Source organism: Suncus etruscus, chromosome 10, assembly GCF_024139225.1.
Source record: "Suncus etruscus isolate mSunEtr1 chromosome 10, mSunEtr1.pri.cur, whole genome shotgun sequence".
Taxonomy (NCBI): domain Eukaryota; kingdom Metazoa; phylum Chordata; class Mammalia; order Eulipotyphla; family Soricidae; genus Suncus; species Suncus etruscus.
In genome coordinates this window covers 7,704,155-7,731,934 of record NC_064857.1, presented here as the reverse complement: position 1 = coordinate 7,731,934, position 27,780 = coordinate 7,704,155, and the positions used below count along the sequence as shown (strand labels likewise).

The 27,780-nt window shown below is 34.2% G+C and overlaps 2 protein-coding genes across 2 annotated transcripts in view; one reads left to right on the top strand and one right to left on the bottom strand.

The window, feature by feature from the left end:
* PIP4P2 (phosphatidylinositol-4,5-bisphosphate 4-phosphatase 2) overlaps nt 1-27,780 on the bottom strand; it is a 523,645-nt gene that overhangs the window by 201,932 nt on the left and 293,933 nt on the right. The gene's annotated exons all lie outside the window — the stretch shown is intronic.
* The window catches only part of SLC26A7 (solute carrier family 26 member 7), a 135,582-nt gene continuing 125,479 nt past the window's right edge, over nt 17,678-27,780 (top strand). Inside the window, exon 1 of the mRNA XM_049782122.1 lies at nt 17,678-17,870. Within this exon, the coding sequence (XP_049638079.1) occupies nt 17,678-17,870 (193 nt within the window). The remainder of the gene's footprint in view (nt 17,871-27,780) is intronic.

Genomic DNA, 27,780 nt, shown 5'->3' with positions numbered 1-27,780 from the left:
GCCATACCTAACTTTTCTCATAAATTACTTCTGATTTTGCAGTCAGAAATCACTCCTGGAAGGTTGGAGAAGGTCTCCATATGGGATACCTGTCTGGGATTGAACCTGGGTCAGCAGAGAGCAAGGCAAGTGCCTTACCCACTGCACTATTTCTCCAGCCCTGTATTTCTTAGTTATGAGTAACCCATTGTGATACAACAAATGTTTGGGTTACATTCTAAATACTATCTTTTTTAAAAACATATTTTTTATTTTTTAATTGCTTTATTTAAGCACCATAGTTACAACATTGTTCTTTATTGGGTTTTAGTCACAAAATGTATATGCCATTCTTCACCAGTGTACCCTTCCCACCACTGATGTCACCATTGCCTCCCATTCTCACCCTATCCCCACCTGTCTTTAGGGCAGGCAATTTCTTTTTAAATCTCTCTCTTCTCTCTCTCTCCCTTTTGACAGTGTGGTCTGTATTATTGTCAATGGATAGGTGAATTGTGTGTCTCTTTCCTTTCAGCACCTAGTTCCTGTTCAGAGCAATCAGTTTCTTCCAACTTTCATTGTCCTAGTAGATCCTTCTCTACTCGCACTCACTGCTTTCTGTGGCAATTTTCCAACCCTGGACTGGACCTCCTGACCCTTAATTCTATTGTCTCTGAATATTATTTCCATACTTTATATTCTATTTCTTATATCTGACAATGAGTAAGATTATTCTTTGACTATCCCTTTCACTCAGCATAATAATCTCCATGCCCATCCATGTATAAATAAATTTTATGAATTCATTTTTCTTAATGATAGCCTATCCTTTCTCTCTGACTAATTTCACTCAGTATAATAATCTTCATGTCCGTCCATGTATAAATAAATTTTATGAATTCATTTTTCTTAATGATTGCATAGTATTCCATCATGTAGATGTACCACAGCTTCTTTAGTCACTCATCTGTTGTTAGGCACCCTAAATAATATTACTGTTCACCTTCTAGCAGTATTAATGATTCAATGTTTTTCAGACTTTCAGAGTATATAGTTAATTTGATAGAGGATTTTTCTTGGCTTGGTAGACTGTCCATAATCAGTGACTTCTTGATAGATAATTAAAATAATGCATGAACAAATATTTGTTCTAACTAACTAACTAACAGGTTGTTAGTAGTTATTTATAGATAAGAAACAATAAAAAGCTCTCCAAGTATGAGAGACAAGTTCTGTCAGCTTTCATAAAGAAGTTCCTTAGACAAAAACTCCTAGAGCAATATGGTAAGTTTATACTTTATGACAGGTCACCTCCCATTAATGCCATACAGATATTATTAATAGATTTTTACAAAGTTTCTTGCTGAACATTTGATAGAAATTTTAACTCCAAAATTTTTTCCTATAGATATTTACTTTCAAAGCATTTATAGTTGTTTTTTTTTTTTACTTCAAAATTCTTCTCAATTCTGCTTTTCAAAAAATTTAACTAAAAAAAAAACATAAAAAAATTTTTTTGGGGGGGCCACACCCATTTGATGCTCAGGAGTTACTCCTGGCTAAGTGCTCAGAAATCGCCCCTGGCTTGGGGGGACCATATGGGACGCCGGGGGATCGAACCGAGGTCCTGCCTTGACTAGTGCTTGCAAGGCAGACACCTTACCTCTAGCACCACCTCGCCAGCCCCTTTTTTCTTTCTTTTTTGTTTTGTTTTGTTTTGTTTTGTTTTGGGTCACACCCGGCAGCACTCAGGGGTTACTCCTGGTTCCATGCTCAAAAATCACTCCTGGAAAATTCAGGGGACCATATGGGATGCCGGGATTCTGCATGAAGGGCAAATGCCTTACCTCCATGTTATCTCTCCGGCCCCTAATTAACATTTTTAAACTATCTTTTGTCTTTTTGGTTCATATCCAGCTGTGGTTGAGGCTTATTTCATTCTGTACAAGAATTGGTGGACCATATACATTGCTGGGGATTAATCACTGAATGACTGCATGTAAGGCATGCACTTGTACTCCTAAAACCCCATTAATTAATATAAACTGGACAGCATAAGGATGACAATTTTTGTTAATCAAATTTAAATTTTGCCAGTAAATACCATAAGTCTATAATATTTTAGGAATCTCTGAGTCACTTTGAGAATATCACATAGATCTGAGCTAAGAGAATGGAGTTGGCTCGCATGTTTCCAGAGGAGATACTTGTATATAAACATGTCTTGGGAATAAATAAATTATGTGATCAAAATCCAAATTTTGAGGTCAAATAAAGCAAATGAAATTACTTTTGATTTATTATTCAATGTGAAGGCTGTCTAGAGTAGTTTACAAAAATTATAAACTGGATAAGATTGTTTCTCCCAGGAGAGGAAGAAACTATTTCGTTCTTACTGAATTTATTTATTTATTTATTTATTTATTTATTTATTTATTTATTTATTTATTTTGGTTTTTGGACCACATCTGGTGATGCTCAGAGGTTCCTCCTGGCTATGCGCTCAGAAATCGCTCCTGGCTTGTGTGACCATATGGGATGCTGGGGGATTGAATTGCGGTCTGTTCTAGGTCAGCGCATGCAAGGCAAACGGCCTATTGCATGCGCCACCACTCTGGTCCCTCTTACTAAACTTTTTGAGTAATGAAATCATGTATGGTCTTTGTTCCTTATTGACACACTTAATGCATTAAGGATATTAACTATTTAGTTAGAAACTATTGAAATATACAATTTTCAAGCAATTTGGTGACTAGTGCAAGACATTTAAAGAGCTAACAGTAGCTATCAGTGCCTTTCCCATAAGCCAGGCAGTGTACTTGGAGCACTCTTATCTAAATCCTCTCTTAATGTCCTTGAAAGTTGGCTTGGGATTTTGGTTTTGCTTGCCAATTTGCTGCTTGGTCTTCTGACTTTATGGTAGCATTTTTTAAATGTATTTTTTGTTCTTCAAATGATATGAATAAAAAGTAATGTCTCTTTGGAATTAAGTTACTTTCTCTAGTTAATGTATTTTTTTTTTATCATCAGAACTGCATACATTGCTAATCTTGTAATTTCTGTGTAAATATCTCATGCTCTGAGTGAGAGCGAGAATTAAAATTATGGTTTCATTTTCTCTTTCTTTTTGGTGTTTGATCCATACACCATGTTGCTCAGGGGTCCCATAGCCTTGTTTTTATGCTGCAGCATTGCCTCTGGCTGGCTGTCCCTGTGGGCCCATGTATAGTTCTAGGATTGAACACTGGCCTCCTGTTTACAATGGGAATGGGGGTTGAAGAGATAATACAGGGGCACTTGCTTTACATGTGACCTCTGAATTCCTGGCACCATCTATAGCCCTGTATGCACTAGCAAGAACTATCTTTGAAAACAGCCAGGAGTAAGCCTTGAGCACCACCAGGTTGTGCCCCCATAACTAAAACTTAAATGGCATAAAGAAAAAAAATTGCAAACATTGTGTTCAGCCTGCTGAGTTATTTCTCTGGCCCTTAATTTGACTTTCCAATAAACTAAAATAGTTTATCTTCTGATAAATGATAAATTTCTAAGTATCTATTTTTTTTTACTTGACTCTACTATTTGGCTCTGCTTAAAAGCACTATTTGACATCCTCAGGATGAATATTTTTAAGCACTTATTCTCTGAGTATTATTGCATGCTTTATGGTGACAAGACATAGGAGGGTTGCCAATATATGAATTATTTTGTCATATATGCAAATTAATCAGCAAATAAAAACTACTTCGAAAGAAAAATATGTTCTATGTTTCAAGATTCCTGGGAATTATAATCATGACTGCTCTGAATATTTTGGAAAGTCAATTGATCCAGAAAACTAGATATCATTCAATGCTTGGGGAATCAATATATGACATCAAAAAATGTTGAAAAATATTTCAGAGAGACTTCGGGAAAGAATATATACAAACTAGTGTAAGATATTAAACCCCCAATAGTCATAATTACATTATTAGCAACATGTCTTCTGTGCTGAAACCTAACATTTCTACTTCAAAGGAAATAATTTGGTTTTAAAATTATAATTCTTATATAATTATAAAAATTGTATAATTATATATGATTATAATAAGTATAATTATAACTATCCAAATATATGAATCCTAATGTTAGCTGTCATAATTTCAAATAACCCACTGGAGGACAAAATTTTCTTCTTTCAGGAAAATGAGTTAATAAATTATAGTTTCTTTGTGAAAAAATAATGTATTATGTTTAGACAATGCTGTTTTCTATGAGTTTTTTATGTTATAGTAAAAACTTATAATGCCCAATGAAATAAAAATTTATGTGTACAGTTATGGCTTGATCACGTAGAGAAAAAAATCAACAAAGAAAAACTAGAACAAACTATGCCAAATTTTGTTTGTATGTTTTTGGCCCCTAACTTAACACTCAGAGATCAATCCTAGTGATGCTCAGGGAACTTATGGATGCAAGAAACTGAACCCAGAGCCGTGTGCAAGGCAAACAAAAGCCCCTACAACTGTTCTACTGCTCCAGCCCCGAAATGGATAACTTTTAGTTTAGTTTTGTTTGTTTATTAATGTTAATATCTTTATTTAAGCACCATAATTATAAACATGATTTTAATTGGGTTTCAGATATAAAAAAAATGAACACCCTGCTTCTTCTCACCACCAAGGCCCCCCACTACCCACCTCCCCTACCCCCTGCCTGTCTTCGAGACAGGCATTCTATTTCTCTCACTCACTACCATTGTCATGATAGTTGTTGGTGTAGTTATTTCTCTAACTGCATTCACCACTCTTTGTGGTAAGCTTCATATCCTGGGCCGGTCCTTTTAGCCCTCATCTCTATTGACCGTGGGTGTTATTACAATACTATCTTTTATTTTTCTTGACCCACAGATGAGTGAGACTATTCTGTGTTTATCTCCCTCTGACTGATTTTACTCAACATAATAGTTTCCAGTGTATAGAAACTTTCATGACTTCATTTTTTCTAAAAGCTGCATAGTATTCCATAATGTAGATGAACCACACTGTCTTTACTCACTCATCTGTTTTTAAGCATCTGGGTTGTTTCCAAGTTTTGGCTATTGTGAATAGAGCTGCAATGAACATAGGAGTGCAGAGGGCATAGATAATAATAGAGACAAAATGGACCTTAAAAATTCCCATTTAAGACCAGATGACAATATGAAGCTCACCACAAAGAGTAGTGAATGCTGTTAGGGAAATAACTACATTAACAACTAGCATTACATTGTTAATGAATGAGAGAGGCAGAGGTAGGGGAGCTATGAGGGGGTATTGGTGGTGGGAAGGTTGCACTGGTGAAGGGTGGTGTTCTGTTCATGACTAAAACACAACTACAATCATGCTTGTAATTATGGTGCTTAAATAAAGATTTTATTTTAAAAATCCCATTCACAATAGTGTCACAGAAACTCAAATACCTTGGAGTTAACTATGCCCCAAATTTTAAGCCACAGTGTAATTTTAGAATGTTTTGATTAAAAACATTTTCCTATGGGAGTAATCACAGAAAGAAGCCCCATTTTTATGCATTAAACAAATTAAATATTTATAATTTTATATCTTTATAGTAGTGACTTGACAACTTACCAGAAAAATAAAGAAAATTATTAGAAAAAGTAAATATTTTATGAAGTTTTTTTGGGGGGCATCTGTCTCTCAAAAGAGGATTTGCGGCCCTAAACAGTGATTATTAGCCTGTGCTTCCTATTCTTTAGAAGATAAAGAGCTGGAGAACATCAGGTAACCCAGCAGTACTTGGAAATGGGGGGCTACATTTGGTTATTTTTTAAAATTCACTTTATTTAAAGAGGATATATCATATAGTTGATAAAGTTGATCATAAACCACTTGGTTTCCAAGAAATAAGAGAATTATTTAAAAATATTAGAAAGAAAACTTAAGAAGAGAAGAATAAAAAAGTCCAATGACAAGCCAATTTGTGAAAACTCTCGTATCTTCAATGAGCTGATTAAGTCGTCATAAGTAGGTTTAGTAAGCTCTTGTTACTAGCTGACCATTCAATTTCTTCATTTGTTTCTCAACCTTAAGTGACCTCAGCTACACAGACAGCTACATATTGGCATCTAACTTGGTATGTTCCTATGGGGAAGACAGTATCTCTTTCAAAAAATTAAGATGTCCAGGAATTCAAAGCACAGTTGCAGATACTGTGACTTTAGTGGGGTGTGTTTTTGGCTTCTAAGTCTTATGGAAGCACAAAAATGTGAGTGTGGGGATGGTTAGAGGACAACGGCACTAATTCTAAAAATGTCCTGGTGACCTGAGCTCAAATATCATCAGACGTGGAACTTTGCCAATGTTCCTCAACTGGGAGCTATATGAAACACTAGTTTTATGCAGTGTAATGGCAACTTGAGCTGTCTAGCATAGAGAACATTATGCTTGGAAGAATAGCTAAATGCTGACTTGAAGTACAGAATTATTAATATTAGTAGGACTAATAATACATAATAATTTACAATTATTTATTAACTATATATTAAATATTTAATTTAATTTTTAATGTTTTATCATAATATTTTATACTAAATAATAAATAATATGATTAGCAATAGTAATTGTATTGAAAAATATTCAGGTACACTGAATAGCTCCAGATTATTATATTATTATTATATTAGATATATTCAATATATTAGATATTAGATAAAACTTAGTGATTATATTTTTGTAAAAGCTATGAGTACAAATTCAAGGATAGGTATTTTATCACTCAACAGTTTGGAAAAAGTTAGCATTTAATTTTATGGCATTGTTTACACTTTTAAAGTCAGAATACTTAGTTGAATTTCAGTAGCACATTCTTTAAGGAAAAGTGTCCCAACTAGAGGGGGCAATAATGGAGGCAACAAGACCAAACAGTTATAAGCTCACTAAATAATTAACTAGACACAGAGGGGACCAGGCATTCTAGCAGCCCCTGGGGGGAAGAGTGGAGGATATGGGAGGCAGGATGGGAGTGGTTGTGGGAGGACAATTCCGTGGTGGGAATTCCCCTGATTCAATGTAAATATGCACCTGGAATATTACTGTGAACGATATGTAAGCCGCTACAATTAAAATAAAAATTATGTTAAAAAAGTGTCAACCTATTGCAAGTCATGAGGAAAGCATCATAATGATGTTATAATGCTATATAAATAACTTTGTTTTTTTGACACCTACAGGAGCAGGGGCTAGATTTAGCCTTTTGGCTTGAAACAGATAAGAGTCTGGCCAAATGAGGTCGAATGAGGTCAGAAAGATAGTACAGAGGGTAAGGTGCTTGCTTTGCACACAGCCAAACTGAGTTCACCTCTGAGTTCTTGAGCACAGCCAGAAATGATCCCTGAGCACAGAATCAGGAAGGAGTTAGCTCTTTGTAATGCTATTCTTGCTTTCCAAAGCAATAAAATAAATAAATAAATAAATAAATAAATAAATAAATAAATAAATAAATAAGGACCTAAAGACATATGTTAAAATTTAGGGTAGCAAGTAACAGAGAATATTAATTCTGGAGAGAATGGCAACAAATGATCTACCCCCAATGTTGATTATTGTTTGGAACATTTCCAGGCAATGGTGCTGTAGAGCATAGGCATGGAAGAAAACCTATGTGGAGTTGCTTGGTCTTTTAAAATGGAAGAAACTGAGTTTAGAAAGCAGAAACCAACCTGTTTCATGTTGTAGAGTACCATAAAGCAGAGATATATACTCTGTGAGAAGCCTAGAAATTTCGCCATACAGTGTTCACTTAGCTAAGGAGAAGTCAGCATAAATGTGAGGTCTCTAGACATAAGGGAACTTATTCAAATAAGAAGCAATTCTAGTGATACATGGTCAGGAGAAACTCAAGTTTCACCATTAGCCAAGGTGAAATCTCATGATTCATAAATTACTGGGAATCAACGTGGGGTTTTTCTCAAAGACTATTAGATTTGATTCCACTTAAAAATGTTAATTAAGGGGGCCAGAGAGATAGCATGGAGGTAAGGCATTTGCCTTGTATGCAGAAGAACCGGGGGCGATTTCTGAGTGTAGAGCCAGGAGTAGCCCCTGAGTGCTCTGCTGGTGTGACCCCAAAACCAAAAAATAAAATAAAATAAAAGAATGTTAATTAAGATTTTAAGGTCTTCCTTTAATCCCTGAACAAAATACAGTGAAGGACATTGACAATGAGTGGATATTGTGGGATATAATATTAGTGAACTTTAAGACATAACAATTCAATTTCAAATAAAAGAAAAAACAAACACACAAAACAAAGGCTTGCCACACCAGCCCCCCTTCTATTTTTTCTTTTTAATTAGGTGTGGTTTTGTTTTTCCCTTTTCTTTTTCTTTCTTCCTTCTTTTTAAATTTAAATTCATAGCTTCTCTATAGGGGCTCATGCCACTTATTTTTCAACAGAAATATAGAATGCGAATCAGCTTGTTCTGCTTCATAAATTGAGAAAAAACAAAACAAACAAGTGGCTGGTACAAGGGGCAAGCAGTCTCATTAGCATTGAATAGAAATAAAACATAGATTAGCCCTAAATACCCAACCCAAAGTCAATGACAATAGAATCAAGAGACAAACTACAACAAAAAAGGGACCTGTTACACTGGTAGTCCAGAAGGTTAAGGGTGGAGGTTTGGGAGGCATGCTGGGAAATCTGGTGGAGGGAAGTCAACACTGGTTGTGGGAATTACAATAATTCACTGTCACTATGTAACTTAACTATAACTGTGAAAGACTTGTAACTCACATTCGTCTCAATAAAGATGATTAAAAATATATACTGGGATTTTTATAAAATATTTTAATTGAATCATCATGATATACAGTTATAAAGTTGTTCATTATTGAGTTTGTCATACAATATCCAACACCTATCCTTTCTCAGAGCACATTTTCCATCATCAGTGTTCCCAGTTTCCTCCTGCCCTCCCCTTTTTCCTCCCACAGCATGTCTCTACGATTGACAATTTTCTTTTCTCTTTCTCTCTCTCTCTCTCAAAATAAAAGTGTGGTTTGAAAAATTGTTATTGAAGAAGTATCACACATATATTATTCTTTTTTCTGCACTCTGTCCTTGTGAGTGATTGTTTTCTTTCTTTTTGTTTTTGTTTTTTTGTTTTTGGGCCACACCCGTGAGGCTTAGGGGTTACTCCTGGCTATGCTCTCCAAAATCACTCCTGGCTTGGGAAACCATATGGGATGCTGGGGGCTTGAACTGTGGTCCTTCCTAGGTAAGCTGCGTGCAAGGCAAATGTCCTACCGCTGTGCCACCTCTCCAGCACCCATTTTCAACTCTTATTGTCATAGTAGTCCCCTGCCTGACCTAACTGCACATGCTCCTCGTATTGGCATGTTTCCTACCATGGACCAGTCCTCCTGACCTTCAACTCTATAGTCTTTGAATATTAGTAACATACTATTTTTTTAATATCCCTAAACTATGGATGTTAATAGCTTAAGATTTGTTTTGGGTTTTATTTGGATTTGTTTGCATTTTTAAAGACTATAAACAGAAAAAAATACTTTCATTTCTAAACATTTTATAAATGTGATAAAGATCTAAAATCACAGACTTAAGAACTGGCATGTGAGAGCATGTGCAAACACACACACATGCCACTATGTTGGGAAAGAAAGACCAAAGTACATCTTAATGAAATTGCTGAAAACTAAAGTAGGATTAACAGAAAGTCTTAAAAGCCTTTGGAGATAAAATATGCGCAGGAAAAACTCTTTTTGGAAGTAATTTAAAAATCAGATGACTGGGAAAACATCTTTTAAGCAAAATATTTTGTTAGAAAATAAAAAGTGCCATCAGGGAGACACTGGTAAAATAAGAAATAATGCTCTCTCCATGAGGCTTTGGAGACAATAACAGAATAAAATGTTGGAATCATATATTTAAAGTGTTAAATTGTAAAGAAAGCAACAATGGTAGCATCAAAAACAAGAAGAGCAAGTGTAGTCTAGAATTCTATATCCAAGGGAAGTAGTTTTCACAAATATTTAATATGATACTTAATATAAATATACTTAACATAATTCAATATAAATACATTCTCAAATATTTAAACCCTGGAGCCTGAGAGAGATAGTACAGTTGGTAGGCACTAGCCTGGAATATAGTCAAACCTAAGTTCAGTCTCTGATACCATAGATAGCCCTTCACACAGACAGAAATAAATCCTAATTGTAGTTTCAGAAGTAGCCACTTACCACCAGGAGATACGTTTTAAAGTCAATATATATAAATATATATACATATACAGTATATGTGTACATGTAATTACCTAGAATTAACATTCCATTTGCGGATGGTTCCAGATTTTTATTTGGTATTATTGTTAGTTAATTTTAAAATATCAATTTTAGTGCTATTTTTCTAGTTGATTTTCATCTGGCTACTCCCAGATCTAAGGTTAAGAATTCTTCTGCAAAGTACTTTGAGCACCGTGCTAAAGAATCATATCAGGATCTTCTGAAGACAAAGATTGCTGAAAATAAGTAGGATAAAAGGAAAATCTTAAAAGCTTTTACTATCCCTCTGGCTAAATAAAAAATATTTAAAACTATTTATATAAATTATTTTAAGTCTAATTGTAATCCTGAATTGTGGCTTTATAACATGTATCAGCATAAATGTCTGGTAATGGTATCACAGAAGAAGCTACAGGTATACAATTATAAAGACCTTATTTTTAAGGTGGAATATCTTCACTTGAATGAAGATAGTTTCTGGCATTTTAAAGATGTGTATCAGAAGTTCACAATAAAAATTATAATTAATAAAGCAACAAAGGAAACAAAATAGTATCATAAATAAGAATCCAAAATTATAAACAGAGGGATCGGAGAAATAGCACAGCGATAGGGTGTTTGCCTTACATGTGGCTGACCTGGGAGAGACCCAGTTTTATTCTGGTATCCTATATGATCCCCCAGCCTACCAGTGGTGATTTTGAGTACAGAAGCAAGGAGTGACCCCTGAACACCACTGAGTGTGGCCCCCCAACCAACCAACCAACCAACCAACCAACCAACCAACCAACCAACCAACCAACCAACCAATCAATAAAGTAAAAAAAAAATCCCAAAATTATACTCAGAAACCCTGATAATATAAACATAATATAAATAGTAAAATGGTAGATTTAAATGCTCTACAAAATATATCAACAATCACTTAAGTATAAAGGGCCTAAATATTCTGAGTAGGACAGGTGTGTCACATTGGATTAAGAGATCAAAGTCAACTTTGCTTCTTTCTACACAACATTCATTTTAAATACAAAAATACAAATGGATTAAAGGTAAAAAAAATTAAAAGCACAGTGAATAATTGAAGAAATTGAGGACAAATCTGGGGAATGACAAAATTTAAGAAAAGCATGATAGTAATCTTCTAATTTGCACATATTTCTCTTTTGCTTCTAATTTTTTACTTTTATTGAGACCAACGTGAATTACAAGTCTTTCATAATTATAGTCAAGTAGATTGTGACAGTGAATTAGGGCCATTCCATTCACCAGTGTTATATGTCCACCCTCCGCCCCTAATAAATTCTAAATATATATATTTTTTACCATGAGGATTAATGTTCCCAGAAACCAGCAGTCATAGATTCACGATCAAGCAAATTTTAGAAGGTGAATTTTGAATACTATTCTAGGTAATTTCTTTTATTGCTATCTTTACAAATTCTTAAGTCATACATTATCCATGGCCATAGTGAAGTTTTTTTTTTTTTTTGTGTGTGTGTGTGTGTTTTATTATTTTCCAAAGAAAATGTTTATTGCTTTTCTTTTTTAGGGCAGAAAAATAATTTAAAAACTAGTTGTTTACCTTTTTATTTGTATAGACATTGATTGGGGACTTGGTAGGAAGGATCCTGTAGATAAGCTAGAGCTTATCTGTCTAGATATTATTTATCTAGATATCTAAAATGATCTAGATAAGCAATCTAGGCTAAAGTGAAATAATATTACTCATAGACTCTTGTGTGTAGATACTCCTTTTGTAATGGAAAAAAATTAGGTATTGTTGATCATAAGTAGAAGTAAATCTGAGTAGTGGAGTAAGATTTTTTTGGCTTTTTTCTTGGGTGTGTTGGCATGGAATTTGGGAAATACTTGGTTTGCACAGAAGGGCTACTTAATAGCTGGCTCTGTGCTCAAGGATCACTCTAAACTACTTCAGGGACTGTCCATTTGTGGTGATGTGGGACACTGTGTACAATGCAAACACCTTTACCTCTGTACTCTATTACATAGTGTGTAAATACAAGGACTGGAGAAAATTCTGAAAATAAAATTATGGATTTATACTTAAAAAGGCTGGTAACAATAGCCATTAGGGCACTTGCCTTGCTTGCAGCTAACCTGAGTTTGATCCCTGACATCTTCTATGGTCACCCTAGTGCTCCAGGAGTTCAGATTCCTGCGTGCAGATCCAGCAGTAGCCCCATACCATCCTTCAATGTGCCCCCCAAACAAAACAACAATAACCAAACCAAATAAAATGTTTAGGAAAATGTTATTCTAATTCCCAGGATTTTGTTTATATTAATATTTTTCGTTTTTGGGTCACACCTGGGTGGGGCTTAGGGCTTACCCTTAGATATGTGCTTAGGGCTGACCTCTAGATATGCACTTAGGGATCACTTCTAGTGAGTCTTGGACAACAGGGATACAGGGGTGCTGGGGTACAGGGGCCACATACAAGGTAAGACCCCTACCGCTATGCTCTCTCCAGCTTCTTAGAAATTTTGTTTTGTTTCTTCCTCCTTTCTTCTTTCCTACTCCTCTTCTTTTCTTCTTTTCTTTTTGTCTTTATTCTCCTCTTACTCCTCCTCTTCCTATTCCTCATTTTCCTCCTCTTCCTTGTCCTCTAACTGTTCCTTTTTCTTCTTCCTCCTCTTCTCTTCTTCCTTCTTTTATTTTTTTCTTTTCATCTTCCTCCTCCTTCCTTCATCCTTTCTTCTTGCTTTATTTTCTTTATCTTGTTCTTCTTTCCTTCCTTCCTTCCTTCCTTTATTTTCTTTAGTTTTCTTTCTTTCTTTCTATTTTTTCTTTTTCTTTTTTCTTTCTTATCTTTCTTCCTCTTTCTTTCTTTCTTTCTTTCTTTCTTTATTCTTTCTTTCTTTCTTTCTTCTTTCTTTCTTTCTTTCTCTTCTTTTTTCTTTCTTTCTTTCTTTCTTTTCTTTCTTTCTCTCTCTTCTTTCTTTCTTTTTTTTTTTTCTTTCTTTCTTTCTTTCTTGCTTGCTTGCTTGCTTGCTTTCTTTTCTTGCTTTCTTTCTTTCTTTCTCTCTTTCTTTTTTTTTTTTTCTTTCTTTCTTTTCTTTCTTTCTTTCTTTCTTTCTTTCTTTTCTTTCTTTCTTCTTTTTCTTTCTTTCTTTCTTCTTTCTTTCTTTCTTTCTTTCTTTCTTTCTTCTTTCTTCTTTCTTCTTCTCTTTCTTTCTTTCTTTCTTCTTTCTTTCTTTTTTTCTTTCTTTCACTCTCTCTTTCTTTCTTTCACTCTCTCTTTCACTCTCTCTTTCTTTCTTTCTTCTTTTTCTTTCTTCTTTCTCTTCTTCTTTCTTTCTTTCTTTCTTCTTTCTTTTCTCTTTCTTTTTCTTTCTTTCTTTCTTTCTTTCTTTCCTTTCTTTCTTTCTTCTCTTTCTTTCTTTTCTTTTCCTTTCTTTCTTTCTTTCTTCTTTCTCTTCTCTCTTTCTTTTCTTCTTTCTTTCTTTCTTTCTTTCTTTCTTTCTCTCTCTCTCTTTCTTTCGTTCTTTCTTTCTTTCTTTCTTTCTTTCTTTCTTTCTTTCTTTCTTTCTTTCTTTCTTTTCTTTCTTTCTTTCTTCTTTCTTTCTTTCTTTCTTTCTTTCTTTCTTCTTTTCTTTCTTTCTCTCTTTCTTCTTTCTTTCTCACTCTCTCTTTCTTTCTTTCACTCTCTCTTTCACTCTCTCTTTCTTTCTTTCTTTCTTTCTTCTTTTCTTCTTTCTTTCTTTCTTTTTTTCTTTCTTCTCTTTCTTTCTTTTCTTTCTTCTTTCTTTCTTTCTTTCTTTCTTTTTCTTTTCTTTCTTTTTTCTTTCTTCTTTCTTTCTTCTCCTCTCCTCTCTTTCTTTCTTTCTTCGTTCTTTCTCTCTCTCTCTTTTTCTTTCTTTCTTTCTTCTTCTTCTTTCTTTCTTTCTTTCTTTTCTTCTTTCTTTCTTTTCTTTCTTCTTTCTTTCTTTCTTTCTCTTTCTTTCTTTTCTTTCTTTCTTCTTTATCTTTCTTTCTTCTTTCTTTCTTTTCTTTCTTTCTTCTTCTTCTTTCTCTTCTCTCTCTCTTTCTTTCTTCTTTCTTTCTCTTTCTTTCTTTTCTTTCCCTTTCTTTCTTTCTTTCTTTCTTTTCTTTCTTTCTTTCTTTCTTTCTTTTCTTTCTTTTCTTTCTTTCTTTTCTTTCTTTCTTTCTTCTCTTCTTTCTTTCTTTCTTTTTTCTCTTTCTTTCTCTCTCTTTCTCTTCTTTCTTTCTTCTTTCTTTCTTTCTTTCTTCTTTCTTTTTCTTTCTTTCTTTCTTTCTTTCTTTCTTATTTTCTTTCTTTTTTCTTTCTCTTTCTTCTTTCTTTTCTTTCTTTCTTCTTTCTTTCTTTCTTTCTTCTTCTTTCTTTTCTTTCTTTCTTTCTTTCTTTCTTTCTTTCTTTCTTTCTCACTCTCTTGTTTTCCATTTAGAACCACTAGTTTGCAGTATTATTGCTGAGGGATATCATGCATATAACTTTATCTCCTGTAGCACCAAGTCCTAGTCCAGCATGACAATTTCCAAATATCTGTCCTCTCTGTCCCCCACTATTTGTGGCAATTTTCCTACCATGGACTAGTCCTCTTGGACCTTGTCTCTATTGTCTCTGATTATTATTACCATGGTATCTTTTCATTTTTATCTCAAGAATGAGTGTGATTATTCTCTCTCTCTCTCCTTCAACTCATTTTGCTCAACATAATACTTTCTATACCTATCAATTTAGAAGTAACTTTCATGATTTCATGTTTTCTAAGAGCTGAGTAATATTCCTTTGCGTAGATGTGCAAGTATTTTTTTTATGCACTCATCTGTTCTTTGCACTTGGGTTGTTTCCAGATTCTGGCTATTTTGTAGTGTTATAATGAACACAGGAATGCAGAGAATGTTTCAACATTGTAAAGTTATGTTTATTAAAGGGTCAGAGAGATAATACATTAGGTAGAACACTTGCTCTGCAGCCAAATAGGTTGAATATGTGACACTCCATATTGCTTTCCAAACCCCACTAAGTGGTGACCTCTGATAAAGAGCCAAGAGTAAGCTCTGAGATGTGTCCCTAAAATAGTTCTGTAAATAATAATATAACAAATGTAATAACTGTCAATTGGTGAATTTAATGATTTTTCTCATTGTGAGAAAACCTTCTTAATGTGAGAGAAATTCTCATCTATTCTCAATGTGAGATCTAAAATATGCCCTATAGTGTTTTGAAAAACTATTATAAATGTTTATTTTGAGTATTGATTATATGTATTATATATGGCTTTTATTTTTTGTTTAAAGGAATTTACAAAATTAAACAGACTACTGTATGGGAAGAAAAAAAACTACATAGCATCTCTAATAAAAATTGATTTACTTACTTGGTGAATCTAGTTCTCACACCAAGTGGATAGAGTCAAAATGCTGCCAATAGCTAATTTCAGTCTCTTTTTGGTCCCTTTTTTGGACAAAATATATACTACTGAATATTTTAAATTTAAATTTAGAAGCACAAACAATATTTCAATTGTTGTAATGCAGAGCAAATTCTATTCTCTCTATATGAATAAAGTGTACATTTATCACTGTGTACTTAAGATTTACTGACATTTTTCAAAAGGTATATTTTAATAGATGGAAAGCATGTTATATCATTTATGAAAGCTGAGGGCATTGCTTTTTATCTTAATTTAAAAACAATGGGAATTTCTTGGGACCTTGGAAGTAGCCAAGTGTTCCAAGAACTTTGTCATTCTAAAGGAATAACAAAGAAAACAGTTTTCTACTCTCTGGACCAAAAGACATTTAAAAGGCTTAGAGAACTATATACATGGTATTTTTTTTCTTGGCTTTACTATTTTGCTAATGTATTTGACTTTTTGGTTTAATTCCAATAGCAGAGCCCATAAATGTAAGCTTTTTTTATTTAAGGAGCTGGGAGAAAAAAAATCCTAAAATAAAAATCTCTGACAGCCTGTTCTATCTGTTTTACTATAAACTGTAACATTGTTTTTGAAAATGAGAAACACTGTCCCTCCCCCCATGTAAAAAAGAAAGAAAGAAAGAAAGAAAGGAAGAAAGAAAGGAAGAAATAAAGGAAGGAAGGAAGGAAGGAAGGAAGAAAAAAAAGAAAGAAAAGAAAGCAAGCAAGAAAGAAGAAAGAGAAAGAAAGTAGAAAGACAGAAAGAAAGAAAAAAGAAAGAAAGAAAGAAAAAGAAAGAAAGAAAAGAAAGAAAGAAAGACAGACAGACAGACAGAAAGAAAGAAAGACAGACAGACAGACAGACAGACAGACAGACAGAAAGTAAGAAAGAAAGAAAGAAAGAAAGAAAGAAAGAAAGAAAGAAAGAAAGAAAGAAAGAAAGAAAGAAAGAAAGAAAGAAAGAAAGAAAGAAAGAAAGAAAGAAAGAAAGAAAAGAACAGCAAAACCAAAACTGTAGTGCTGTGGGGGAGATTTTCAGTGATAGCTGGAAATGTCCACATTGTTCTTCAAGAAATTGCACTTACAGTAGCATTATGCGACTTGGAGAAGTCAAGAAAACTGAATGAACTATTTTAGACATGGGGAAGAACCTAAGCCACAAGTACTTGCTTTTTTTCTTAGCGCATGAAATGAAATTTCAGTGTGTTTTTTAAGAACTGACTTTTCTGTTACCAACTGCCCAGTGGCTGACTGAGAGTTTCTGTGTGAATGAGAATTCTTCTACCGGTAAAAAAAAAAAAAAAAAAAAAAGAAGATAAGAACATTTAGCAGTAATTCTGAGTTTTAAATTGGCAGTTGTCTTTTAAGTTAAAGCAAACCAAAAAACAACCCAAAAACTTCTCACAGAAAGAAGGCCAGAGTCTCTCTGTATTTTACAAAACACATTCTTCTGGCAGTTTGATGTTTCTGTATGTATTTAGTATGGAGGGAGGGACTGGACTGGCTTCCTGGTTAAATTCGCATAACCCAGCCCACTTCCAACACACGCCCAGAACTACCTCATTAGCCATTGGGATGAGAGCCAAAAAAACCTAAGAGTATAGTGAATATAAGAATTACTCGTGAGAGAAGCTCTAGACCAACTTACTGAACCCATTCTTTTTCCAACATTAGAAAAATATCACATTCAAAGGAGCTATTTCTCCATCTCACTCAGATAAAAAAATCCAGGTTTTCATTTCTATTCTTCAACTAGAATAATTAGCTCTATCATCATAAGACATACAACTGAGTTGTATTTTTTGGAATACTTCTGTTAATATTTCTTCTCTCTCTTTCTTTTTCTTTTTTCTCTCTCTCTTTTCTGGATGGCTTGGACATTGTAAACAACAGAGAAATTGGAGCCTGGCTCTGAAAGAAGGTGTTCTGCAACGACTTTTTTTTTTTCTTCTTCTTCTTGTCTTAAGAAGTTTCCTTCTGCAAGAGAGAGTCTGAAAAAAAAATGACAGGGGCAAAAAGGAAAAAGAAAAGCATTTTCTGGAACAAGATCCATAGTCTACACTGTGAAGATATTAAGCTGTGGTGTAAAAGGCGCCTACCTATTTTGGAATGGGCACCGTATTACAATCTGAAAGAAAACTTGCTTCCAGATACAGTGTCTGGAATAATGCTGGCAGTTCAACAGGTAACGCAAGGTAATGTAACTGCATTTGATTTTCCGGTTTTATAAAGCGTTGATGTCTTCTTTTCTGGGAAGAATCCTGTGACCTAGATTGGCTCTCTAGCTCATGAAATGTATATTTAATTAACGTTGGAGAAATAAGCACATTGTATAGCTCTATAAAAAAGTTTACCTAGGCTCTTCTTTTTGGTAGCTCTTCTGCCTTGCATCCCATTTTTGAATGCCATTCCAGATTTGCATTGTTTAAAATTTATGCTAGGTGAGAGTGAAAGACCAGCAATTGTGGGAGTTTTAATAGTTTGACCTTGCTGGGATCACTTTCTATTTGTGCTGAATAGAGCTATAAAATGCCTCTTGGCTTCAATGCATTGTTTTTTGACTAATTACCAACTCACAATTACCTGTGATAGCCTTGAGGGCTGCTCAGAGCAAGGAACTGAGTTTTCTAAACATAAAGGAGGCTTTTTGCCAAGATCATTATTTGCAAAGAGAATTCTGTATGTCCTTAGAGGTTATGCATTACTGTGCATGCCAATTTAATTCTCTCTCATATGACATATTGTATCTATTTATTTAAGAAATAAATTTAAGAAAAAAATGGTCATAAATCAGATTTTACTCACCCATAGCAGATTCTAAATAAAATGTGTGCTCAAAACTCTTCTAGGTTACACATATGCAGACATATATTAGTACATGTATACTTTCATTAAAGGTATATTTATTGTATCATTGTATAATTATTATTTACTAATGTAGTTCATCATTTTCTATTTGAGCAAGGGAAGGAACTGATTTCTCAGTCTTGGGAATTTGGAACATGTTCCTTGGCAGAAATTCTGGAGGCTTATATTTCTGTGCAGTTTCACTACCTCCCTGGCTTGAGCTATTATTTGTACTGTTAAATTATAAGCACTTTTTTAATTGAATTATTCTGTAGCTGGAACAAACTGGTTTGTGTATTTGTGGTTTTAGTTTGATTAAGAACATCTGTACTGGTGACTTTAAGAGACATTATACTGTTTTACATTTTGGGATCTTATTTCCCTGCTTTATATTTTAATGACCATCTTGCCAATGACAAAGTATAGTTTTCTTTGGAAGAGATGCAAAGTAAGGGTCTGTGTGATAGTATGAGGTAGGGTTTTGCCTTGCACATGGCAGTCCTGGGTTTGATTCTGGCATCCCCTATGGTCCCTCAAGCACCACCAGGAATGATTCCTGAGGACTGAGACAGGAATAACTTCTGAAAGAATTGAGTGTGGTCACCACACAGAAACAAAATACAACAAAACAAGACAAAGTCAATAGCAAGTTAGGGCATTTTCAATTATATATTTTCTAAGTTTAATTTTAAATTTAAACTAAAACATCACTATGATATGAAATATGAAACCTTGGGTTTTCAAAACATAATTTTATTGAATAGTTTTAAAGTATTTTATGAGTTTCTGTTGTCTTTTACATTTTTTATTGTTCTGTTGTGAGGTTTTTACTTGGCATAGATAAGGTAAACAGTGCTCAGAAGAGTAAGGTGTTTTGTATTCTGGAATCTAAGGATTAAACTCAGGGCCTCCTATATGCAAGGCCTGTGTTCTACCATTTTGGCCACATCCCTGACCCTTTTCTGCTTTAATTAAGTATAAAATAAAAAAGAAGTATTTTGTAGTTAATTGTGTGGATTTTATTCAGATATAAGTTTCTGAAGGACTGAAAATAAAGTTTTGAATATGTCTACTCATTCTCTTGGAAGGTCATCAGTGATTGGAAAGGGTCTAGTGATAGAACTTTTCTGTTGGTGTTTGAAAGTATTTTTAATTGGTGTTTGAAAAGACTAATTCTTCTAAAAGTGGCTATTATTTTTTAAACTATTCACTCACAAATTGACTTACTGACTCATTGTATAGAGGTGAAATATAAAATATCAGAGGCTCTAAAGAACACCATGTCAAAACCTTTATATACATTATCTTCTACTCCAATATATACAAAAAGACAATAGTCTCTTTTTTGTAGTTTCCTGTAATAAAATGGAGACAGCAATGAAAGTTTTCCTGGGTCTTATCAGGTAATTTTCTCTGGTAAGTAATATTGTCAAGACTTGATTCTAAAACCAATATTCTTGACCTTTCTATTCAACACTGTGACAATAATTAAGATTTAAAATAATACTAATATGGTAATAGAAGACAGTTATTTGGAAATGTGTGGACATCCTTTCTCTCAAATTACATTAGGTTCATCCCTGCAGGTTTCAAAGACAAAGTGACAAGGGAAATAACTATAGCAGCATTCATACTCAGGAAGGCAATCATTGCCTTCTATTTGTGTAAATGCAATATTGCTATCATTACAGGCTCAATTTCTTTAGCAAAATTAGAGGAAATAAGGAGAAAATTTGTTCTTCTATTATGACACAGACAATAGGAACAAATAGCTGTTTCCATCTAGGAAACTTTGAAGTTGTTTGCTGTTTCTCAGTGTATTTAAATTATATTGAATTGTTGAATTAAATTATCTTTTGATCTACACATATGGAGACAGTTTCATCTAAGAGCTGACTTTTGATATTTTTCTCACTTTAGAAATGCATTAAAATTAAGAATCAAAACTGACATTTGAATATTTTATATGTACAATAAAAGCCATTTTCAATTACTTCATTAAAGACTTCACCATTGTTAAATATAGGACTTGTTTTTTACTATCATACTTGACTCATCAATATCTTTTTTGTGTGTTGACTGTATTCTTCTAAAGCTATATTTTTAATATTTGTACATTTTTTAAAAAAATTTCACCTGCCATAAAAAAAATTTCACCTGCTACTTGTTTGGCTTTCTTATGCATCTTTCCAATTTTGTCTCCTATTTGAATAATTGAATTTCAGTTTTCTGAAGACCTAGATACTGGCCTTTTTTCCAAAAATGTCTCAGGCTATTTTATATGTATAAGAGGTTTTTACTACCATCACTGAGCTGTTTAAACTTACTTTTCACCCAACCTCTGAATATTCACCAAAACTAAGTGAGGATTTCCCAAAAGCATGTCACAAGCAACTCACTCTTCTAAAGCCAGAATTTTCTAAATGCATGCCAAATTCAAGTTATTTTAAATTTCAAAATTTATTCTATAACCAGTGTGGCACTACCATTAAACGGTTCTTTTAGGCGCCCATGTCATACTGTTGTGTTCTGTGAACACTTGACCTGCATACAAAACTGAGTTTCAAAAAGGATAGGTAGCAAATGGATGTTGCTCTACTTTACACAACAAATGAATGGAATAGAAAGCATTTGAACTCAGGTAATGTGGCTCTGGAGATTATGTGCTCAGTGGTAGAAGCAACTTCCTTCTTACATAGAATCTCTAAGTCATTCTCACCCCTGCCCACTCGCTACCTTAGGGTGAACACCACGTTCTTTCTGTTCATTTCTCCCAATATCATTAGTCTGATTTCATGCACTGCTTTTGTTTCAGGTCTGTGTGTATTTTCATTCTTGACTCTGTCTCCTCCTGTTGACTATATTCCATATTGCAGCAAGAATCGTGAGAAAAATCTAAACATTCAAATTTCCTTCTTGAAAACATCGCAGTTTTTTTCCGTGGGAAGTTACTTATTTTTAGGTAACTAGCAATCTAGGATCCTTAAAACAAAGGTCTACTCAAACAGATCTTTGACAATGTCTCTCTCCCAATTTCCTGGCATGTTTTCTTTCCTTCTACTATGTAACTTTTTCATATGTCCATGATAGGCCCTAACAGATTATACTAAAATATTTTTGTACTTTCTTAAACAAGGACTTTAAATCTTTCTGTGCTATTCTTTATTTCTAGGAAAAAAATACAAGTTATGCTTATTAACATATATTGTGTAGCTTATAGAAGTTGTGTGTGTGTGTGTGTGTGTGTGTGTGTGTGTGTTTCTTGTGCCAGACCCTGTGGTGCATAGATCTACTGCAGCTGTGTTCTGGGGTTCATTTCTTACTTGGGTGGCTGGCCCAATAAATTGAACCCAGGACTTTTGCATACAAAACGTAGGCTCTAGTATGTTGAGCTATCACCTAGCCCCCAGAAGTTGATTTTCAATCATTCTTATTTTTAAAAATTAATTTTGTTTAATTTAGTGAATTCTGTCATTGTTATAGTATGCTCACACATTAGGAGAATATAATTTTAAATTATAAGCCTTCCAAACAAATCATAAAATTAGAGTGAAGATACAAGTCAGAGTGAAGATGCATAGTTAAATTTTTCTAATTTTTTTTTTTTTTTACTTTTCTAACTACAAACTTGAAACACAGGACCAATCTGGTAGAAGATGTGCTTCCTTTGTCTCAGCATTGAGTTTTATCTAGATAATATTAACAAGTATAAATATTTTATATATGCTATGTTGGAGCAGTACCAAAGTGGCACTCACCTTTCATGTGAGAGAACTGGTACAATCTTTGGCACCACATATGTTCTCTTGAGCCCCATCAGGTGTGATTTCTGAGCAGAGTCAGATATCAACTCATAACACCTTTGTGTGTACCCCCCAAAGAAAAGCAATAATAGCAAGCAAACAAAAAATGCTGTTTCTCATAAAAAAATTCTTGCAAACAAAACAAAACAGAATAAAACAACACAGCCACCAGAGATTCCATGTATCCATGTGGCCAAATCTACTGGAGGGACCGGAAAGGTGGTGCAGTGGTAGGGCGTTTGTCTTGCACACAGCTTACCTAAGACGGACCTTGGTTCCATCCCCTGGCGTCCCATATGGTCCTCCAAAACAGGAGAGATTTCTGAGTGCATAACCAGGAGTAACCCCTGAGCATCACCGGATATGCCCCCTGCAAACCTACTGGAAATTCATGGATGCCCCTTTAGACAAGGCATTCAGTTTGCACTTTGCCACTTTCCTCTCTCATATATGTCCAACCATACTTCCTGCTGATAATTCCAGCTAGTTCTGAGTGTCTGGATTTGTTTCTCTTGCAAGATGTTTCTAACATGTGTCTAACATGTTTTGATTAAATGCCTTGAACTATTTCACCTTTGAATGTAAGCTTCAGAGAAAGATTACAGACATAGGTTATTTTATTTATGAGCCACACCTGTTGGTGCTCAGGGGTCATTTGACTCTGAACTCAGTGATCATTGGTGGTGGGACTTGGAGGACCAAACTGGGTGCAAGGGATCAAATCCAGGTTGGGGATGTGCAAGGCAAGCACCTTATCACTCTAATATCTTTCTCACAGCTGAAATTAGATTCTTGGTTTAGATCCGAATATTGTTTAATTGTTTGGAGCATATAAAACTCTGGGAGCATTTTTGATTCATCAAAGGTAAGTGCCTCTAGCATTCTTTAGCTGATGTTTTGTGGGTTCCCACTCCAAGTTGTATTTTGAAGATGAATTAAAAAAACGTGGTTGACTTAAACACAAGTCCCCAAAGCAAGCCAAGCAGTGGAGACTTGACCACTGTTTAATTTACTTTATGGCTTGAGTAACTACCTGGGGAAAAGAATTTCTTTTTTTCCAGTTTGAAAACTCAGCAATTGAGGAAGGATAGAGGTCTTTTAATGCTTGACTTGTTATAAGTTAACCCACTGAAGAGGAATCTGAGAATGTTTTTGCCTTGCATTCCAAAGATCATGTAGGACTTTTATTCCCAAATCTTGAAGATTTTATGTTGTCATAGAATTGCCTGGTGTCTAAACCATGGCCTTTTGGGCCCCAGACAAAAGATAGATATTCTTTAAAGTTATGCAAAATGTGTTGCATTGTTGGCACCAAAACAAATGTGTGAAAGCTAAGCTTCATTGCACTCCTAAGGGTAGCTTAACTGGCATGTGGAACAACTGTAAATTCCTGGAGAACTGTATTGCAAAGAAACCCAACTATAATTATGCTTGTAACCATGTTACTTAAATAAAGATTTTATATAAAAAATAAAATTTAATCATTTTACTTCAACAAATAAACAAACAATAGATATAAATAAAATAGATTTGTTCAGTAAAATATTAAAAAGGCTTGTCTGGCAATATTTACCTCATAGCCTCTGCATTTTAGGTACAGAATCTTAGCATTAGCTATATATTTCTAAACCACTGTATATTTCTGCTAATGCTTTTTTTTCTCTTCTCCAGGAAAAATGGCAGCTAAATATTACAAAATAAATCTAAACTGAAATATACTTTGCCCAGAGCACCATAAACATATTTGCAAGACCTAGTAACGCTGTCTTCTTCTCTTCAAATACTATTAATAACCTAGCTTCTTAATAGAGCTCCAGGTTTCATTTAGAAATTATGATTTTTATTTTTCTGAAGTGTAGGGTAATGAGAGTTTGTATATTAATGAAATATTTGTGCATTTCTGTCCTTAATATAAAACTCTCTAACCTGTTTAAATGAAAGCACGACATTTCTTTTCAAAGTCAAAGACTTAGGAAGGGATCTACAGTTTTTATAAAATGCAAATTACAAAATCAGGGCCAAAGCGGTGGCGTAGCTGTAGAAAGTTTGCCTTTCATGCGGCTGACCTAGGACAGACTGCAGTTCAATCCCCTGGCATCCTAAATGGTCCCCCAAGACAGGAGCGATTTCTGAGAGCATAGCCAAACGTAGTAACTTCTGAGAAGCCCCCCCCCCCAAAAAAAAAAAAACAGAAAAAAATCACAAAATCAAAGAGCAGACAGATTTGTTGTGTGGTATGGTTTATTGAATTATAGTTTATTTAATTTTAGAATCTACAGGTTCTTTTCTTTTAGTCTTTAAATCATTAGTACTGAGGCAGAATTTTGGATTGGGCTCTTGGTTCATTTGGGAATCTGTCTCATTACAGGGAAATATTATAATTTTAAACATAATTTTAATTTTAATAGCACCTATTATATTTTAATAGTAAGCATTCATTAAATAAGTGAACCTGAGATTTTATAATGGCATGTTATTTCTTATATGTATGTAGATATTTAGATACAAATATCTTATTTCAATTTTTTGGGGGGTTCCATATCTGGTAATTCTCAGGGAAGTAGTATTGCCCAGGGGGAGTTTGCATGATATTCCAAGAGAGCCAGAGATAAAAATAATACAAACACAAGACTAGGGGTTCAGAGTATTCACAGGGAAGAAAAGATCAGAAGTGGGTTATTAATTGTTATTAATTGTAATAGCAGAAGCTTGAGAATTATTTATTTGAAAGATGAATTAGAATTGCTTGCTTTGCTTTAGGATATTGATGTATACTGATTTTTCTTAAATAGATAATATTCATATTTTTGCACTGGTTTTAAATTGATCATTTTTATCCTTGGCTATATATTAAAATCTCTCTTTGACATAAAATCTCTCTTTGACATAAATTAGAAAAATATTTATGCTAGAACACAAGTCTGATTAAACCAGAATATCTAGAAAATTTAGGATAAATTATTATGATCTCTGAGTCACTGCTTCATCTTAGGAAAAAAACAAGGTAAAATTAGTTGCAAGCTTTCTAATAGAGAACTGCAGGGCTGAAAAAATTTTATTACCTCTGTTCATTTTGCCTCTATTGTACCCTTATTTACTCATATAACTGTATCACATGCTGCTTTGTTTGGGGGCGGACTGACCTCCCAAATGGGACTCAGAGGTGTTTGGAACTACTACTTCTGTGAAACAAGGCATAAAACTCAATATGGTGTCCCAAAGGTCCCATGGTGCTGGGGATAAAAGGAATATTGCATGGGGTCTTGGGGACTGCCTTTTACTTTTAGTGAAATTTAGGGTACCATGTGGTGTTGAGGATCAAATTGAAGTTAGTTGGGTGGAAAGCATGAGCCTTCGTCCTGTACTATTTAGCGCACAGGGAAATATTATTTTTCATGTAAATTATTTGCTCCTCTGATCAGAGCCTAGTATGACCAGCATCCAAGTATTAGTAGTGACTATTCTGAATCTTGGGACTGCCCTTTAATTCCTATTAAAGTTTTTCACATAGGCTTGTAGGGACCGCTTAAAGATCCAAGTGTTTTTTGTTGAATGGAACCCGACCCCCTACAAAGTGTTCTGTGTAGAATACAAGCATTAATATTTGTTGAAAATGAAATATAGCACTTGTGATAGTGTGAGCGAGGGTTTTATTGTCTCAGTGTTCCCTTTCCTATGGTAAGTGCTGATCCAGGGGCAACTTTCAGTGTTTTACTCTTTCTAATATTGAATCAGTTGATTTGTGGATCATGAGGCTTTTTTACCTGAAAAAACTCATGACGGTGAATGTTTGGTGTCATTGATTAATTGTAATTAATAAAACCTCTTGAGTGATTAGAACCATTGAATACAATTGCAATTCTGTCTGTGAACCCAGGAAACATTTTGGATTTCATATAATTGTAGTTCTTATGTTTATGTAAATTAATCCAGGGGCACTCATTGGTAAATAGTGTTTCATTCTGAGCCAGTTGGTGTTGTGAACCAGACTGCTGATTAACTTGTGGTTTGCTAATAATAATCCCAAAACACCACAAACCAGTTACCAGAAGAAAATAACATTCATCAGGACCCACACAGTTTGGTTTTCATTTCTTATGTGTAATTCTTGGAAGTGCCTACTACCACCTAATTATTTTGTTTTCAAGAATACTAATCTGCCTTCCTAGGGTTCTTTATTTCTATTAAAAAACACACCATCTTTCACATGTTCTTGGAAAGAGACAAAGAAGCATAAGACAACAAATCCAGCCTTCATGGGCTTATTATTTTTTCCTTCTTCAGAAATTTTTACTGAAGTGTCTGAGAATATGATCTTGTTATTTCAGTCTTGAAAATATCATTCCGGTGTGGGGATTGAAGGGTGGGAACATTTTCATAATGGAAGTTTCCAGAGTATTGGTTTCAGTCTCTTTCTGTGTAGAGTCAGTTGTATAACTGAGGGTGGGGCCAAGGAATTTTATGTTTGTATTTAGTATTTTATTGAGTGCTGTCAATCTATCTATGATTAACAGAAAATAAATAATTGATAATTAAAGTAGGATAAATAGAGATAAAGTGAGAATGGGCAAGATTTGATGTGTGATATGTGAAATGGCATTTTCAGAAATACTTTCTCCAGAGAAGCATTTGAGGCCCCAACAACACAGTAAGTAAGATCTGGGAATGTTGATCAGTATTGCATTTAAGTAATTGGCAAAGTATAGTTCAGTTAAATGGATTAAAATGGTTTGAACAAGAGACTTGTGGGATGCCTCTTTATGTCTTATAAAGCTGAGGTTTTCATGTGTTTGTGGAAAAGTTAAAGAGAAATATCAGAGTTTACTCTTGAGGGATCCCATAGTCCTTGTCTCCTGTCTGCATAGTTAAATAAAGACTCATTGAAAAGGAAAAAACAAAGACATATGTACCTGCATTTCTCCTATTCAAGAATGAGTCCTATTTAGACTTTTTCCCTTTCCAAAGTGTCTGAGTTAGGGTTAGAGGGTCAAGCATATGGATAGGCCTGAAAGTTTTTTCTAGTTCTCTACATGAGTGTGTCTCAGATTTTGGTCGATGGACTTGAGTTCATGGGAGGCATGAAATTAGACTCCTGGTTAAAAGAAAAATGAATGAATAAGGGATTAGCCCCAAACTAGCAGAAATTAATAAGGAGAGCTCTTGTATCTTGTGCTCGGGTGATTCTAAGTCTGATATGAGAGGTGGGTCACAGAATCTTGGTCCTGAAAAAGACAGTGAAACATGTGATAGGCTGATGCTTGCACAGCTTTGTTTAGGTAGCATGGTATGCTTCAGACTGAAGACAAATTCTCCATGAATGCTGCCTTTGGGCATTTTTATTTTCTTGCTAATTTTTTAATATCCCAGATATAAAGAAACTATTCTGTGTATTTCTCTCTTACTTGACTTCACTCAGCATGATCTCCAGATCTCTCATAACAGAAAATTTCATTGT